The sequence below is a fragment of the Manacus vitellinus genome, unplaced genomic scaffold (genome assembly GCF_001715985.3).
Source record: "Manacus vitellinus isolate BGI_N305 unplaced genomic scaffold, ASM171598v3 scaffold_22_pilon, whole genome shotgun sequence".
Lineage (NCBI taxonomy): Eukaryota > Metazoa > Chordata > Aves > Passeriformes > Pipridae > Manacus > Manacus vitellinus.
The window spans coordinates 250,487-269,949 of record NW_021939632.1 but is presented as its reverse complement, the minus strand read 5'-3'; the positions used below and the strand labels follow the sequence as shown (position 1 = coordinate 269,949).

The 19,463-nt window shown below is 41.1% G+C and overlaps 1 protein-coding gene across 1 annotated transcript in view; it reads right to left on the bottom strand.

The window, feature by feature from the left end:
* NCKAP5 (NCK associated protein 5) overlaps nucleotides 1-19,463 on the bottom strand; it is a 369,416-nt gene that overhangs the window by 195,708 nt on the left and 154,245 nt on the right. Inside the window, exon 4 of the mRNA XM_018072435.3 lies at nucleotides 10,351-10,410. Within this exon, the coding sequence (XP_017927924.1) occupies nucleotides 10,351-10,410 (60 nt within the window). The remainder of the gene's footprint in view (nucleotides 1-10,350; nucleotides 10,411-19,463) is intronic.

Sequence of the window (19,463 nt, the reverse complement as noted above, 5' to 3'; positions counted from 1 at the left end):
GTTCTTCACACCTCGACTTCCACTCACCTCCTCTGACCGATTTCAGTTTGTGGACAGGTTTCCCTTATCGGCTGATGGAAGATACGACCACTGCAAATTAGCCTTTGGACTATCTCAGCGGACAACTCTCAAGGTCTACTTTTAGTATGAAAAAAATTTTCAACTTCTCATTAGTGCATGTATTTTTTGATCACATCTACTACATCACAAGTTTTCCCTTCTGAGGTGTTTTATTATGAATTACATCAGGAAATAGCACATAAAACAAGACTTCCAACAACCACCTGGAAATTATGACCCGCTCCTCTAGCAACATCCACGGAAAAAGTTCCTTAAACGGAAAACTGTGCCAGTCGCTGCCGCAGGGCACATTTTAATATTTACTACCAGGAACAGGATGTTCCCAAGAGATAATAATTTTTCTCCAACACTCAGAAATCATTTCTAAATAAGCAATGTCACCATGGATGCCAATCACCAATGTGCACCGTAAAGATGTAATTACAAAATGACAATTGTGTGAACTGTGCATACTGAGCCAAATCCCCTCTCAGTATTCATCCCAAGCCGCTGGGCTGGGACTATTATGGGACACCAGCACCCCAGCATCCAAGCAGCAATCAGCACTATTTAGAAGCCCAGTAAGACTCTGTCTCTTCCCCAAAGAGTTCACTTTCTTACACAGGTAACAGACAAACAGTGGAAGAGTCAGCTTGTTTTACAAATTAGCAATTTAGATCAGAAATTAAATCTTTACCAAGATTATAAAGGATTTAGGTGGCAAAGGCCTTGTAGGACACCGAAGTTAAAGAACAAGACCCTTAATGAATGTAGCAAAGAGGGGTTTTAAGCACCTGGTTATTTAAATTCACACAGGAAGGTATCGCATGGAAAGCACAACTTATCCATACAGTTTGGAGAACGAAGGAAAGCCACTTCACAGCCAGGTAAGGTCCTGTATCAGGCCTGGCACTTTCATTAGTTTCCAGACTAACTACAGAGTGCATCCTGCCCAGCGGTATGGAAATAACACAATCCAAACATCACAGTCATTCCCACAGTCTAGACAGTCTCCTCTTGCAGGACATGCAAGCAAGTCTGATCACCAGTTCCAGACTTGGAAAACTATGTCATGAGATCTTCATTATGAAAGATCCCACAGAATATGAAAAGATGCCTTATCACAATGCAATGGACGTGGAGCCAAAACAAACAGAAAGTATGTAAAAGCAAATTCCTGACAAAGCAAAAACTGAATTAAAGTTTATGAGACTGTAGTTGGGAGGGGAAAGAAAGGAAGACTCACAATTGCTCAAGTTATATGAATCTGTACAAAGTTACATAATTTTGGTACAGGAAGATATTATTTCCTTACTATGTTTTAATATTTCTTTTAAATCTTGGAGAGAAGTTGCAGAGAGAGATGATTATGCTCTGCCAAGAGAAAAGAGCAAAAAAGCTCATGGAACTTAACGGCACAAAGAATATTGACAAGTTTAAATATTGCTCAGATGAGCTGTGACTGGTTTTCCTGTCTACCAGCAAAGTGTTCAGCAGTCAGAAATGGGCCAACAGTTTTTCCCAGTTTCTGCTTTCTCTCTTTTATTCACCTGCAGCAGATTATTTTCTGTACCTGTATACGTACGTTTTGTCTCTGCCCAGAGGGACAGGCCAACAGTACCTTACCATGCTCTCCTGGTGCCATGGAGCAGTTATGGATCAGGGCTGCATGGGGTTGGATAGTGAACAAAGACTTGTTGCAGAGTTTTTACTCTAACATGAGGTAATTTAAAGCACTGCTTGAGCTGACTCATTCCAAGGGTCAGCAGTAACTTCACAGAACAAGATCTGGGAACACTGCATGCATTTAAATAAATGGGCATTTAATGGAAGCAGCACAACTGAGCAAAACTCTTGGTACATAAATTTGTCCTTCTTTATACAGAAACTTTCTCTCCCTCCTGGTAAGTTTTTCTGTCCCATTTGGAGAAAAAAAGGTTATTCTCCTGGACCCCTGGTTTGTGCAGGGACTAGTGCCATATGTCACAAAAAACAGAAATCATCAGAGTGATGCTTTACATGACAACAACACTGAAGAAATTAAAGACTCCTGTCTACTCCTGTCCAGCAATAGAAATGCTCACCTCCCCAGTGGGCTTGATTTGACTGAGGACAAGTTGGGGATTTGGTATTTCTGCACCACTTCATTCTCTCTGCCTTGCTTTAGCTATACTTTACAAGGGAGGTCAGTAACAAGCCCAAATCACCATGAGAAATACTGTAATGCACCCCACAGAACCCCCAGAAGAGCTGATACCAACATGGAAACATCAGGAAAAGGGTGGAATTGCTGCAATGGGTATTGTGACCAGTTTTGAATCAGCTGACTCAAATCAGTAAGACGAGTTTTTATTTGGTCTTACAAGTGGGCCTACACGATTAAAGAGTAAAACCTGAAAACACTAGAAAAGAGGTTTATTTTAAAAAAACTGAACAGGTATGAACCAAGTCTTAAGAAAATAAATTAATGGGTTTTTCTCTGTTATCCAAACTAACAATGGAGACCTTTTACAGTAACAGTTGCTGGTAAGTATTATAAACTCTAGAGTAACAGTTTAACTGCTGGCCACAAAAAAACCCAAACAAACAAAAAAACCCCACAAACAACAAAAAAAACCACCACACCCCCAAAAACAAAACAAAACAAAAAAAACCAAAACAAAATAAAAGCTAGTGATTTCTTTTACTTCTTGTAATACACTAATTTCCCCAGCTACACTGAGAAAGAAGTTGTAACACCAAGTATATCACAGCAGTTTCACTACTACTAATCTGTGTAAATTTACCTTCTGGTTTGCATAAAATTCAAACTGTTGGCCCAATGCACACATTCACCTTTCCTCTTCAGAGCCTCAGAAGTTGTGACAAATTCTGTCCTCCCTGAGATCCCTTTCTTGCAAGAGATAAAACCAGACTAAAAATGTTCTGCCTTTTCAGCCTGCAGATCAGTGGCTCTATTCAGGTCATCCTTGCAAAAATATTAATCCACTGAGTGTGTGGCTTACTCGAGTCAACTCCTGCCATTGCCTGGAGGAGCTCAGGATTGCAGAGCTTAACCTTTGATATGAAAATGGCTGCAATTCACTGTTATTAGTGCACGGGTACATCACTCCTATTAGGGGGTGAGGTATTGCCTAGAGCAGGATACATCTGCTTCTAGTCATAAAACAGGATTTGCTTCACGCTGGAGCCAACTGCCATTCCAATATTCCATACACCCATAGATGCTATGAGACTGCATGTGCCCTTTCTGTACTTACACATCCCCTGCCTTTGTTATCTATAAATGGCAATTTCTACTGGAGGGCAGTTTAGCTGATATGACATGCTTTCTACAGATTGCCCCCTGTTTTACTTTCAAACATTATATAAATGCGTTTTGATGTATTTTCTCTTTTTTTTCTTCATGTTCAGTGATTTTTACATAATTCTGTTTGACTTTTTTTTTTTTTTTTTTAACATCTCCTAAATACTTGCAGCAGCTTGCTGAGGATACAGACCACTTCGGTGAGCTCCAAGCTGAGCGGCAAAACTTATTCCTGCCCCTTTGGATATAGTGCTGGTCTCTCCGTGCGGGTGACTACGACAGCATTCCGCGGCGAGCAGAACAAAACCCACCAAAACTGCGGACGGAGCATCGCTCCCCTTGGAATGGCGAGTACCAGGAGCCCCTTCCCGGTCCCGGGTGTTTTACCGGGAGAGTTTTCCCTTGGCTGCAGCGCCCTCTCCTGGCGCACGGGCGGAGCCGGGAGCGCCCGGACGCGACCCAGCAGCGCTCACCCAATTGCTGCCGCCCCGCGAACTGCGAGGAAATCCTTCGTAACCGTTTACTGTGCGATTCGGTGAATAAACCGGACTCAGAACTGAATTAACCAGGGAAGAGTAACCCATGCTTTGAAGGGCAGCCGGTTCTGAGCAGAGGCAATCAGGATCTCATTGGAAAACGACTGTTGAAAGGTATCATCAAGTTTAAGTCATGGAGAATCCTTAGGATTCATAAAAGCCTTAAAATACAAAACATGAAAATATCTGCGTATTTGCAAATTTGAAGCAAACGACAAGAAAATACTCAGGACACAAGGTTTTATCTTAAAACCACTGAAAATAAAACTGCAAAGTTGTGGATGAGGACATTTGGCTTAATGAAGTATGAACAACTAATGAGGTCCAGGAGCATTAAACTAGGCTTGTAAAGAATTTCAATAATCATTATGGATGCTAAAACTACTGCTAGTGTCACTGAGTTTTCCATGAGGTCTGTATGATGAAGTTTCTCAGAAAAAGGAGCCAGACAGGATGGCTGGCTGTGTATAAATACACAGCTTCACAGAGAGGGCAGAACAAGGGACAGATTGCATCTTTCTGGTTTGGGATATTTAACATTCAAAGCAACATTTCAAAACAGCTCCTTTGCCTCTCCCTCTGCTGCTTTCTAATTAAAGCACAGATAGATTCTTTCACAGATGTAAGGACTCAGAAGTTGGGAAAGACAATTTAGCCTTTCGTAGCTCATCTTTAACACTTCATTTATTACTAAATATCCTCTACTTTTAAGTGACCAGGGTGCTCCTGCAACAACAGCCTTCCCCACTGCCGGAGGCACTGGCAGAGATTCATCATGCTGGTGACAGCGAGCGCCTCTGCACTCGTGGCAGCACATTGTGCTGCCATCTGTAAGACCCTGGCTCAAGAGCAACCTCAGGATTCCCCCTCTTCTGTAAAAACAAGGTACATAGTGCAGATGTTAAGAGCTGGGCCTCTGAGCATGCTGACCATGCTCGTGCTCAGAGGACTCCCTGCTAGCTGATTAATGGGGCAGCATTAATACCAGCTGCGGTGCCGAGCACAGAGCCAGGATGGTGGCCTGAGTCTCAGAGCCCTGGCAGCACTGAGGGCCTGGAGAGGTAAATGTGGCTCCCAGGAGAAGCACAATTTCCTACAGTCATGGGTTGCCTCTGTAACTGTGCATTTTCAGCTACCTAAAAAAAAAAAAAAAGATGGAGATTTGGCTTTCTATTTTCAACTTCATGTCACCCACCTCAACAAAGCATTAGCAAGGCAGGGTCTGATCTCCTCTTTCTTCTCACCAAGAACTAGCATGTGCATTAAAAGCCTGAATTTGAGTGAAAGAGCAAACTACTGATATTGCACACAAAACCCACAGGAGTTTGGAAAGCTGAGAATATCAGACTTTCTACTGATTTTAATACCATTTCAGTAAAGACCTTTTCTGCACTTCAACACATCCATCTCCATGTGAACGCTCCAGTTTGGCAGTGCCTGATAAGAAGAGGCAGATCTTTTCAAAGCTGATTACAAGTTCTCTTTCAACCTGGAAAAAAGACTGGATTGCACTTCCTATGGTTTTTTAGGAGGCTGTTACATATATCTAAACATGTTACTTTTAAGAAAGTTGTAACAAGCAGAAGTGACTCAGTTCCTTATAATAATGGGACATCTTACTGACGCTGCGAGTTTTTTGATGCCTTTTCTTTTTCCTTCTTCCACTCTCTATTTAAAATACTTGCAGTCTCCACTATTTTACTGCAAAAACTGTTTGTAAAGCAAGAATTGTGCTGATCACATCAAAACTCATTAATATAACTTGTTTTTCCATTATTAGCACCATCTGAGCCTGTTGAAAGCCTTAACCAGGGCTTTAATTTTTCCACAGAGAGCTTTAAATTAATTAGTGGTTTACATGCTAACAAAGAATCTGATACATTCATAAATCAATCTAATGCAGAAGGATTACCAGAGGGTGGAAACCTATTCAATGGGGACCTCGCATTCACTTAACATGGTGGGTTTTTAACAAAAGGGTGCAGGTGTGGAATAGACGGGTACCGGGAAGAGCCCATGATAATCACTTTGCATCACTTAAAAACGCAGCAGGACACATGGTAAATCAGAGCCTGGGGCCCACCCTAAGTGAAACCCATGTTGATATAAAAGGCAATATCATCCCACTTTAACCTTCACAGTTAAATTGCCAGAGTGGTACAATTTCTTTTATGTAGGTTACAGGCCACTGAACTAATGGAAAATAGAGTCAAATCAAAGGACTTGGATGGGAAGTACAAATATAAATACAAGTATCAAATAAAAAAAGGTAACTTTTTTTGTCCAATTATTAAATTAATCCATGTTATTAAAACACAATATAATTGTGTATACTTTTGGCGCACTTTAGGCTTTTAAACTAGTTTCTGCTAACACAGTACTTACTCTGCCATGAGAACCCTGCCATGTAAACTGTGGCAGCATTTTTCTCATATTTTTTCTAACCCAGCACTGTTCACTGCTAAGAAAACTTCACTAAATGAACACTTTTCCTAGTCATATTTTGTGTCCAAAGGTCTAAAGTCATGGACTTAAAAAATAAAAAAATACTTTGATGACTAAAGCATTTTTTAGTCTTTACTATGTTTTGAAAAAACTTGTGATCTGCTTTGAAAGCTGCTTATTTTAATAATGGGATATCTGTCACCACAGACACCTGCACAGTCCCCATCAAATGCAGTAAGAACTGTACACAGGCAAACTGATTGTCTCCTTTTTCCTTACAAAGTGAGTCAGAAGAGACATGACTAAGAAAATTGTGAACATGCACACTGTGAAATTAAAGACTGTGAATGACAGGAAAAGCCAAACAGCAGTCCTGGCTCAGTGCTGCTTAAACTTTCAGGAGATGGTTTAGCAGTAAGTAATTCTGCATTTTGATAATGGATAATCAATATTTACTGATGGTGGTTCATAAAATAAAGAAACCTGAGCAATTGACAGGTATTCAGTCTGAATTATTCAGTTCTCCTAATGAAAATAAGGCATAAATACATACTCAGTCCAATATATGAGGTATCAGATTTTCCACACACCATATGGAAAAAACATGACAGATTATTTGTATATTTTTGGTGATGAACATTTATTTGAAATGAAGTATCTTCATTTCATCTTCTATAGTACCTTCCAGTAACAAATCAGTCAAGAAGAACATAACTCTGGGACATATTAAAAGCCCATCATTTTGGGGAGCACTGTGGTGCCCACACACTGGTACCACACACAGCACACACTGCCTGATCTCCAGCTTCAGCTGAAATGTCCTCAGAAAAACATCTCCTCATAAAAATGCATTTCATCACCTGACGTTATTCTAACAGATATACAAACCCATTTCTGAGCAAAGATACCGCAGCTTAAGTAGTTTCTACTTTGTATTTGTCATTGATTTTATACTTGGCTGCAGCAGTTCCTCTGATGCTGGGTGAACTCGAGCAGGAAGGACAGGGAAAACCCACTGCACCACATGTCCTTGCAGCATGCCAGTGACAGGGCAGCACACACAGGGACAAGGCACACACTCCCTGCTCACTGACCCTGCTCACCCTTTAGGAGCGCGGTTTACATAACGTGCTCACCTCTTACCCTCATGACCTATCTGTGACAGCAAAACCCAAACAATGGGGTTTTTTTTCAAAGAAGTAGGAAACACTAGAGGGTATTAAATGAGGTGCCATCCTGCCAAAGGCTTGTGCAATGATTTGCACAGTTCCTGGGACACAGGGCAGCAGTGTGGCAGCACAGCCCATCGTGCTTCCTGCCATGCTTCTCATCTGCTGTAAGAAATGCTCTCCACGAGACTGAGTGAGACACTGAGGACTGCATTAAAGGTGGCATGTGCTGCCACCTGCGCTCTTCTCAAATGAAGGAGTTAGTTCCCCAAAAACCTTCATGCCAATCTAACCAGCACAATAAACAAAACCAAAATGGGAGCCAGTCAAGGCAATTAGCTAATTAGTGATTAAATAAAGCTGTGGCCCATCACTGGCAGAGAGGCTGCGGGGGGTGCCATCCCTTTGATCCAGAGGAGCAGCCGGTGACAGCACAGCACAGCACAGCCCCTCGGGTGCCCTGTGGCTGGCTGGTACCACTGCCTGGCCTCCTCGATGCCAGCCCCAGGGGACTCCATGCTGTCCCCAGGGAACGTCCATCACACCAAAAAGAGCAGCACACGGGCTCCAGTGCCCTGAGGGTAGGCTGCTGGCAGCCAGCACTTCTCCAGAGGAAGCCTCGCCAAAAGCCTGCTCGCTCAGAATCCCTCGCCGAAATTTCGCCATGAATGTTTGTAAGGTGTTTGCTCCAAACCCAGTGTGTGCTGCCGGCCCCTCGCTGCACACCCTGGCAACACAGCTACACAACTTACTTCATTCCCGGCCTCCCATTGTGTTCAAATACTCCAGCCCCTGGACCCTTACTGCTCTCGTACTGCTCGCAGCCCAGCAAGTTCATTAATGTTAATTAATGACTGCTGTGTTCCATATTAAAATCACCAGCTCCGAGCTCTGAGACACAAAGAACTTTCCATACATCAACTGCTTCAAAGAAATTGTCTCTACAGGCGCACTTGCCCTCGGCTCTAGTTGCAGGATAATTGTAGATATTATCCCTCAGGGAAGAGGGGAAAAACTACCCAGTATTTACCTTGAGGGAAGACTGCACACCCATAGAGCTACCTGTCACCTCCTAATGGGTTACAACACTTGGCCTCCTAACAAATTATGCAAAATTACACCCTAGTTAGCAGGGAGATGTGATTAATCCCACAAGCCCATATTGAAAGGCACAAGAAGTATCTGACACTCTGCAGATGAGACCATGAGGTTGGTACATATACCAAAAGCGTTACTAGCTCTAGAAGGTTAATCAGTATTGCTCATTTCATAAAGTTTTGGATTATCCCACTAAGTATATTTTACACTCAATATATTATACTATTGCTATGCCTCCAAGGGAATGCCAGTTTAAAAAAATTAAAAGAAAATATTTTAAGTTGAGTAAACAGCTCTTCCCAGATTTTGACATTTATTTACACTGTAAACTGAAATGCAATTGCAAATCCAATGCCTGATCTTTGCCGTTCTTCCTCCGGCAAAATTACTCCTGGAGGCAGCAGGAGTTCTATCTCAGTCACGGACTCCTGGATTGCAACTTAACCTGATAAAAGTTTGTTTCTCAGTTCCTCCAGGATTTCTGTGCCAGGCTTCCCAACTCTTAAACCCCATCTCAAAATCTTCTTGTGGCCAACAAAGCCTTGTCGCAGACCCAGGGCAGACACATTGAATGGGAGAGGGCAGAGACTCCCACAGCCAAGCTGGGCACGCAGCAGGGGCTCAGGGCAGATCAGCCATACCTGCCTGAGCAAACCCTACTCATCTCCTTCCCTTCTCTACAAGGCACTCAGAGCCCATTCAGAGCCCCTGTCCCAGTAGAGCCCCCACGAGGCACTCCCAGATCTACAGAGCCAGGTGGGGCCATGGTAAGAGCAATAGATTCAGAGCTGGTTTTTCCTTACTTAAGTAAGGAGACTTAGGTCCCTCCAAATCTCACTTCATTGTATTAATCACTAAGGATTTATAAAATGCACTCACTGGAGGCAGGTGGGATTTTAAGGACTGTGCATCCCACAGCTCATGGAGCATCCACTCTCCAGAGACCTTCTATGGCTGCTCCCCACTAAGTTAGACAAACTTGGGACAAAAATTCTTTCGCAATCAACTATGCAACTCACTCAGATCAGTAGCAGTTCCACGAGTATGTTCAAGGGGACTTGTTTGGATTTTAAGGTTTTTGAACGGGTCTGCTTTATCCCATGGAAGCTTAAGACATTTTATCTTAAGACAGGGACATACAAACTCCTTAACAGATGGGAACGGTTCCTTAGATATTAAGTAATTAAGCACACTCAGCACATGTTGGCTCCTAATGAAAATTGTTTTGAAGAGATAAGGCACTCTATAAATTGAGGTTTGCGGTTAACCAAAAATCTGCCATTTCATCTTTTGCTCACAAGGCTAATCTCATGAATTGCTATGTGAAAAATGAAGATACAAGAAGCATTACATGATTTACAAAATTATCAGATTGAGGATTTTTTTAAGCTTTCATGCTTGTGTTCTTCCATTTTTTCTGTAGTTGGTCAAGATTTAACAGGCAAGTAAATCCATCACATTTTGATCTGAAACTGCATTTCTGTGCTTGCCTTGCTTCCAACTCCAGTAAGGACCATCAGCAGGAAAAGGAAACAGCTTTTCTCTACCATGCTTTTTCCAAGGAAGCCAAGGTAGAGCCTCGAGTTTCCTCACATTTATGAATACATCGTAGCAACCCTTTGTTATGTCCAGGACAGCCTTAGTGCTCCGGTGACCACCTTCAGGAAGACCAAACGTACCGATGGCCTGAGGCAGTAAGACAAGAATTGCAAAGCAGCGAGTGGCTGCAGCTTACCATGGCTCCTTCACTCTTACTCTGTGCAACTTCCCGCTGCAGCCGAGCCACAGACAGCTTCTCCCTACGGAAAGAAAAGCGTGTGAATAGCAGTTCATTTTTCCCCATCGGAGAGAGAGCAGCGGTTCCCCATCAGGATGGCATTCCTGCACATCACTGGGGTAACCCTCCCAGCAGGCCCTGCTCTCCTCCTCACATTTCCCTGCAATATTTAGTGGCTGCATTATTGTTTCATTTTGTGGCAGTTTGACAGAGCTGTCAATAAATCAACTGAATTCAAACATCATTCGCTCCATTCAAACAACAAAGTAGCTCATCATGCCAGCGATATGGAAATAGATTGTGCAAGTCAGATTGTGTTATTTATTTCCCTATAGCCTTTATTCTGCACCATATTACATAAGCCAGAAGGCTGTTGGATCGTCAATAAATACACAAATAAAATTGAAATTAAAACAATCTATTCTATACCTAAACATATTGTGCTGCATTTTGCAACTACTAAATTATTAGATTTTTTTTTTAATTAGCCTTTTTTCATACAAGATCCTTACACAAATGTTTAGCTAGACTGAACTAACAATTAATTTGCTTAATTAAGGATTTGGCAATCACAACACACTTTCAAGTACACTGAAAAGTGGTAAGAAAGGAATGAAAAGTAGGGTTTAGCATACATAGAAAACGAAAGATGTTTTCACAGTGTATGGACTGTGGAAACATAGAACATACCAAGTATGTGAACTGCTAAACCTAGTCAGTGGAAGGTACTGCAGGAACTGACAACTGCAGGAAGGGTATGGGAAGACAAGAATTTGATCTGGAAGCTCAGCAAAGCAGAAGATACTTTAGAGAAAACATGGGACTTAATCAACCTACCATTAATATAAAAAGCATCTATTATAAAATTTGAAATTTTCTCATTCTACTGGGACTTACCAGAAAGAAAGACCTGAACTATCCCAGTACAGCATCCTGGCACTTACCTGGGATATATAAAATTTTTGCCTCAGTGACTGCTCAGTGTAGTGCCAATACAAGAGTGTCAGTGGCTCAGGCCTGGTGACATGACCCTGGGTCAGAAAGCGTCTGCTCCAGGGCTGGTAGGAATGGCCTGGCACTGCTGACGGAGGGCTCCAGCCATAAGCCCACTGGCCATGCTATCAGGCTTTTCTGACACAGTTTGAGTCAGGAAAGAAAACCTTCCTGCTGTGCACTGCAGGGAAGTACCAAGTCTGGAAATCACACTGCCATGTCTTCCAGTTCTTGCAGGAAAGAAGAGCAGGGGCTGGAAACTCTGTCCCACAAAAACCCTCAAAGATGCCAAGCTATGGCAGAAGGAGGACTCTGTACCTACTCCTGTCATTGACTGGGTCACTCGTATTCAGCATGAAAAACAAACTGCTCTACAATATCTTATTCCCAAATTTCAAAAAAAAAAAAAAAGTACCCTTTAAACCATTTCTCAGGAACCATTTCTGCCAAGGAAGATCTGTGTGTACCTGCCTAATTACTGTGGAATGACAGCACTCCTGTCACTCAGCCACAGCTCAACGTATGCCTGGGTCACTGAACCAGTTCCCCCTCTCTATTTCGGTAGATGTGGTATTTAAGTTAAGTCTCCCTAATGGTCACCTGCCCCCTCGTGCTTGCTAAACCCTCACAACAATCCCCACACAGCTGGCAAAGCCTGGTTATCACGTTAACCCCAGGCACTGCTAATATCGTGATTTGCAAACAGGTATGTTGTTGAAACCACTTAATATTGGTAAAAGTTGAAGATGATACAGCCACAGCCCTGTAGAAGTTGCATTTGTGTTCTCCAGCGTGATATCGAGATCTTTTTTTGCACATGTGAAAAATCACGGAACATTGAGAAGTGGCATTAACACAGCATTGATAGCTTAACACAGGTATCCTAAAAACAGCTTCTAAAAGACACATACAACCCTCCCTCTTCCTTGCTCAGATACTATCACAGGCAAATTACAAAACTGGTTAATCCTATTTTAAGGATTTAGTTCATCTGCTGGAAATAGCCCCTCGCATTTTTGCACTGCTTCAGTGCCCTAATATGTTCTAGTGGAAAAAGCAAATATTCCCTTTGAGGAGGTTTTGACCTTTTAATTGCAAACCAAATGCCTAAAGATATTTTATGAGAAAATATGCGGGGGGTGAGGAGAGAATAAACAAGCAAAACCCCTCCTCACACCACTCCTCCATACACTTCCTGCCAGTGATCTGGAGAGATTTATTTAGTTATGCCTTCTACATCAGGAATACTCCCACTTCCCTCTCTCCACGTTACCTCCAACATGGAATCAGTTTCACATTTCTGGAATTTTATTAGAGTAAATTCTACTCAACCTCCATTCACACAGAGGGCTCCTCCTAACGATGCCAGGCTTCTCTCTCTGGGTGAGGATCCTGGCTGAGGTTCAGAAAGGCTTCCTTAGCAATTTTCCCAGTGAAGGAGAGCAAAGACTGGCATTCTCATACAATGTTTATAACATTGCTGATATTAGGAACAAAACCACTTTTCAACAGCAGAAAATGAAAGGAAACCTGACTATCATGTAGGAGAAAAAAAAAATCTGCCATAGTGGATACAGAGTAGCCATCTGTTCCAACAGCGTCTACAAATAAGTCAACTTTGAATCAAGCAAACTCCAAGCTCCTGCTTCATCCCTCCCACGTGCAGTGCCCAGGTGAAGGAGCTGTGCACTCACAGCCAGACCCACACAGATGGTTACCTTCATCTGGGCAGGGCGCACAGCGGAGGCTCAGCGTGCCTGTGGATCACAGTCATCCTGAGACTACTCCAGGGAGCTTCATTTGTGATGCCCTTGGCCCATCGCCCACACTGAGCCATTTCCCACTACCTCTATATAAACATACACGGGTGTAATGGGCAAGAAATGTGGTCAGAATCCTGTTACAAGCCAACAGCATTTAACACCAATTTGCAGTGTTGGAAGTTTTCATACAAGATACGTGACAAGAGAGAACTTGTCATGCTCCATGTCTAAGCAGATCAAATAAACCCTTTGGTCACTATCCACCATCTCAGTCAGTTCTTATTAAGGCAACAACTTCAGTGACTACTCTCAGCCCCAATTTTTAACATGGTGTTATAATTCAATAATCATTTTAGTATAATAATAAGCTTTTAGCCGCTTTAGCCTTTCAGATATTTCAAATGTAAAGAACATTTGACATGCAGCTTCAAAGTTAATCCTGTTCTTTTAATCTTTGCTTTTAAATAGGAAAAAACAGTAGCATTGTTTTGTTGCTATATAGTTTTGCTTATTTTTAATCAAGCATGTTTCATCCCTATAGCTTGATTAATTAACAAAGTTAATTAGCAACTGCAGCCAACCTGGAAGGAAACAAAATCTTCTCCAAGGATTTTAAAAAATTAAAACATGTTCATTGAGAAGTTCTCATATTTGCTTTTGAAAAACCTCCAAATGATAAAAGGTTTACAAAAATGCTCTTTGAAAGCACAGTTTATGCTCTTAAGTTTGAATATTTGTATTGTAAGTGGCAAAATTCCCAGCCAAGGACTTTGCAAAGAAATAATTAAAGGAGTTAAACAAGGATTCAATTATATCCTTTCCAGATGGAACCAAGCACACAAGTAGTCACTGTGTGGATGGAAGAAAGATACATTTCAAGTCTCACTATCGGTAGCAGAGATTGCAGGAGCTTGTTCTAAAAAACAACAGTTTGAGGAAAGCCCATTTAGTCCAAGAAAAACATAAATGTGCTAAATAATTCTGCAAATTAACAGCTCTCCTTAAAGTAAATTTTCTCCTCTCTCTCCTTTCCCATCACAAGCCCCTACCTATCCCCTAATTCTGAACAAATGCTGATAATGTTCCTGATATGGTAACAGATATCGTCAGATCAAACGCCACAATAAAAACTACACGGGATACATGAAAGACTCCATTTTTCTCAGTTGTTCTTCTTTGTATTGCCACTTTATATCAATACAACAAACCCAAAATCTCCAGCAGTGAACATCAGCTTCCTAAATTTTGATTTTCATTTTTATTTTGAAACTTCAAATTCAGAAGGTCTTAGATACAAGGCTTTGCTTCCCCATCTAACACAGAAAGGTATTACTTAAAATAGCCCCTGGATAAAGTTAAAATATGCTGAATTTTATCCATTTGCCAAGACCTCAGCCGTTCAAAATCAGGATATATTTTCAGTGGTAAATAATGATTTTAGCATTTTAATGAAGAAAAGTAGTTTTATCATTAACGAATAACACAGACAAGACACAAAAGAATGGAAAATGTCCTAGAAACATCATCTAAAACTGAAAGTAATACTTCAGCAAACCTTAAGCTCCATGACCCACTGGGAAGAGAAGGGATCTATCCCACCCTGACATTGCCCTTTCCTGTCCTGATCACACAGAACAGCCCCACAACCTGTAAGCGTGCATTGACAGGTCTTGTATTTTCAGCACTGACAGTTGCAGATTTCAAACTTCTCTTATTTTCTCTTTCCTAAGTAACTCTTTCCTAAGTAAACTCCTCTGCAGAAAGAATGAACGTGGACAATATTTAACAGGTATGACAGGTCCCAAGTTACTCATCTGTTTCTCTAGTCACCTTTTTTTTTTTTTCAAGAATGGGAAAGTGTTTTCTACATGTTTCATCCTGTCTTGGAAACTTTCGCTCTGAAGCAATTTCATTTAGAAGTGGTTAGTTCTGCACCATAAAGTGAACCCTAGATTTTCTTGTCATTTTATACCTTCCTCTATTTGTAAAGCCAGAAAATCACAACGTGACCCACTGACAAAGTCAAGCTTTCAAAATACATTGAACATTTGTTTTATTATTGGTGACTGTGGCCAATTAGAGTGAACAAGTTACATGCCGGCAAGTCCTTCTGTGCTATTTTGGAGAAGAGAAATTCCAACCAAGTTTCCACTCTATGCTATTGCTGTGAGATTCAGAAGGTGAATAAATACTTTGTTCCTACAGGGAAAAAGCAAACAGAAAAATGGCAGAGACTCAGCATCTGAATTTGCAAGGCCTCCCAAACCACTGTGCCTTGTAACCACCCCTTGTTTATCACCTACCAAAATTATTTCTCCTTAAATTTTCCCCCCCCCATATCATTACTTGTAGCCACAGCATTGTTTTTCAAATGAACCAGAAAAAAGCACAACTAAACCCCATTAAACATGGATTAAACATAGCATGGTGCTAACAACTGACCTAGGGGCAGGGCGCTGGTTTGTGCAGAGAGACACAAGCCTGGCTTCCTTCAACTCTTGGTTTTCCAGGGAGGGTTTCCCATCCGAATGCTGACCAGGCTTGACCTCATCGAGTCTATGAGATCTGACAAGGGAAGAGCCGAGGGTGGAATGGCTGCAGTGAACTAATGCGCCTCTTTCAGCTCCTATTGCGATCGCAGTGGGCAGCGATGCCGCAACCGCCCTTCTGACCGACGGCCACGCACGGCCAAGGCATTTGGTGCTTCATAAATGTCAGCCTCGTGTGCACTGGGAAACTGGGCTTTTAGAGTTGTAATGGTTTAACTAGATCTGGCAATAAAAGAGTCATCTTGCGGGAAAAAAAAACAAGACTTCATTGTAAATTTAAAGCTGAGCAAAGGACGAGCTTTATTTAATTGTTTTTACAGTAATTGCAAAGACTGGAGTTATAATAACAGAAGCACCAATGCTGTCAGGCAGAAGTAGAATAAATTGGATGAGCCACCAGCAAGGCACAGGCTCCTATTTACTGTTAATTTATTTGTAATAAAAGATAAGCATACAGAAAACATAATTTACATTAAACTTCTCTTCTACAGGACATGATTCTGCCAAATCCACAGAAGCAAAACAGGTAGTAACTTACTTAAACTGTATTTTCTTTAAGTGACACTAAGAGCAAAACAAAATTAAAATTATACCTATAATCTAGAATAGGTATCAGCTAACCCCACAGGCTCCTCACTATTTTCCAGTGCATTTTAATGTGTATTAATCTGACGAAGAAGTTCAAAGTTGACCAACTAGTTACTTTCCAGAAGCATCCAAACGAGACACCAAATACAAAAGAAATACTATGGAAAAAAAATCACAGGATAACAGTTCAGAAAGGAGAAGGCAAAGAGAAGAACATTGCGAGGGCAGAGCCTTCATTATAAAAGCAAAAACATTGTCTTTGGCTAAAAAAAGAGAGGTAGAGCCATGGCAAAGAAATTAGAAAGGAAAGGTTATGAGGAGTCCATGGCAGATTATCATCAAGCTGTTTTTGTGACAAATTACTCTCCCAGCACGGGCTCAGCAGTCGAGGTCAGCTGGGCACCTGAGCAGGGTAATTCTCCTCTCCTGAGCACGTGCATGGGGATGGATGGCAATGCATTTCAACAGGAGCATCCTCTCTCTGAGGATGGCAATCTTTATTACTTCATTGACATTTATTGTTTTCAGCACTGAAATTATGAGTGCAAGGCTCTTGCTTTAATGATTCACTGGTATTTCAGACAACATTTCAAATATATCTATCTGTTAGTGTTGGAGTGCCTTCTTCCATTATTAGTGCTGATTTCACAACACTGCCCACCTCTCAAATTTTGTACATATTTCGGCCAACAGACATAGAGTGGTCTAGACCTAAAGTTTAAAATGTTGGGTTTTTTTTTTTCTCTTGAGCTTCAAGAGGGCTTTTAACCCTGGTGATGTAAAGAAACCAGCAAGTGAAGAGTAAAAGCTTTATAAATAGAGACCTTTAAATAACTTTCATTAGTAATTGCTAAATAATTAGAATGACAATAAACAGAGCCATCAAGCAAGACATGGAGATAGTATCAACCATCACAATCAATGCTGTTTCTTGACTAAGAAAAAAACAGGGGAAAAAAAAGAAAGTGATTCTTTCCCCATGACACACACATTTGGTTGCAGGAAAAAAAAGTGATTCTTTCCCCATGACACACATTTGGTTGCAGGAGAAAAGATAAATGTCTGCATGATACAATGCCAAATCATTGAGATAATTATGAATTATACCAAGCAATCATTTCACAAATCTCCTGGATCATCTCACTTATGACCATTATTCATGAGATAATGCACTCAGCTGCAATTTTTATTCCTCTAAAGTCTTTCTTTTGGGCTGAGATTCCAGGTGGAAGAAGAAAATGGGTAGGGGAAAAAAAGCTGAATTTTTTATGAAAGACAAAAATGGAGGAAATGAGGAAACCTCCCCCCCTTTTCCTAGTCATCTCTAAAGTCTGCAGACAGTAGTGGGAGATACTTAGAGATTTATTTTAAAAAATAGCCCAAACACAAATCTTGCAGCAGGCAAGGAAGTTACACCTGGCTGTCAACTGCAACCTCGAGTATGAAACACCAAAATCTAAATGCTAAGAAAAGCCAAGTAAACAGTACTAGAGTATTGAACTCCAAAATACATCTAAAGTACAAGTTTTCACATTATAAATTCAATAGTCCATGCATTATGTAAATCTTGTATTTATAGGAAAGCAAAATTAAAGTTTCAGCAGGGCCAAATCCTGTATAGATTTGTTCTCTGTTAAAACCTTTTGATTCAATATATCCCAGTTAAACTACTAAAACCCACTACTGCAAATAAATGAGCACTGGATCCATCCCACAAAATTTGTTATTATTAAAAGTGGTACATTAACCATAAACCTTACTGTCTCTGTTCTGAAATCCACACTATAAAGTACCGAGCAAAAACACTTTTGACAAATTCACAATGCAGTAGTTTGGAATTCTTGTCGTAAGTGACTGATTTATCAATTTTAATGTTACATTAACAGTAATATTTGTATTTAGTGCTGTATTATTTCTGCCAATAAGTTGCAATCCAAGAAGCATACAGTGGGAATTTGTAATATTAGGCAAGCTGCCAAGTTCTCAAAGACTTATCATCATGGAAAACCTCAGTGTTCAAAAAGGAAAAAAAGAAAAAGAAGAAAAGGACTTATAGAAGGCAGTTTGGAATATTAATTCAGCAAAAGAAACTTTAAATTATAATATAGGCAGCTGTTGCACATAGATCCCCACCCTTTACTATAAGAATTAATGCCTGCTCTTTTTTTCAGGTGCTACTTTTAAAGAGTATCTTACACTAATGAAAGGATGTTTAATCGAAGCCCTAAAGTGCTCTAAAATGGTACCAAATTTCTTTCTGAGAATCCTTTCACAATACAAGGCCTAAAGTTTGCACTTCTCTAATTAAAACATTAACTGTAGTGTTTATCTTCTTTCTGACAGCATCCTCAGAACAACCACATCATTCTTACGACCTTTTCCAGTACAGGTCAGTGTGGAAAGCAAATTTCAGACTACCACCTTTCCCTCTGGTACACTGCTAATTCAGCTGATCCTCCCATAGTAGTATATGGCCCAGGAGCTCCACTTCTTTAAATGGGATGATAAGACACCTCCCAGTACAGCTTGACAGTGCAGCTGTCAAGTGGGTAAACAAAGAGGCACGGGGTCATTGCTACATGAAAGTTTGGCCCATGGAGAACAGACAACAGTTTAAGTCACCACCTTGTAATCCGTCTTATTTCCAACACACACAATTGCCACTCTTCATTTCACAGGATGCTTTTTTTGGTCCTAATCCCCAAATACACCTGCTCTTCTTGCTGGAAGCACCAAAGCTGGTGACACAGGGCTGTTCAGTAGAGCTGACAAGGGCTTGGCAACACATCAGTCACCAACACAAGAAATATGTTGCTAAAGCAGATGCTGCTTCCAAACAAGTCAGATTTTTATTTCTGTGACCCTGTGACACTGAAAGCAACAGCAGAGATGTTCTTGCCTACACAGGTATCAGAAGATTATATTTTTAAATGCACATTCAAGAAAGAAGAGAGAGAAAGGACTAGACGGGAACCACTATGTGTAAGGATACTTGGCACACCTTGCCTGCCCTCCATCTGTCATTCAGCAGTTCTCCTATACTCTGGATTTCAAACCAGCGAACAGCTCTAGGTCATGCATCATCACTGGGACAAGTGTAGCTGTTTCTCCTCAGTGCAATTGTTCTTAGCAGTGTCTTCCAGCTTGTGAGTGTGTAAATTCTCACTTGCTGTATCCT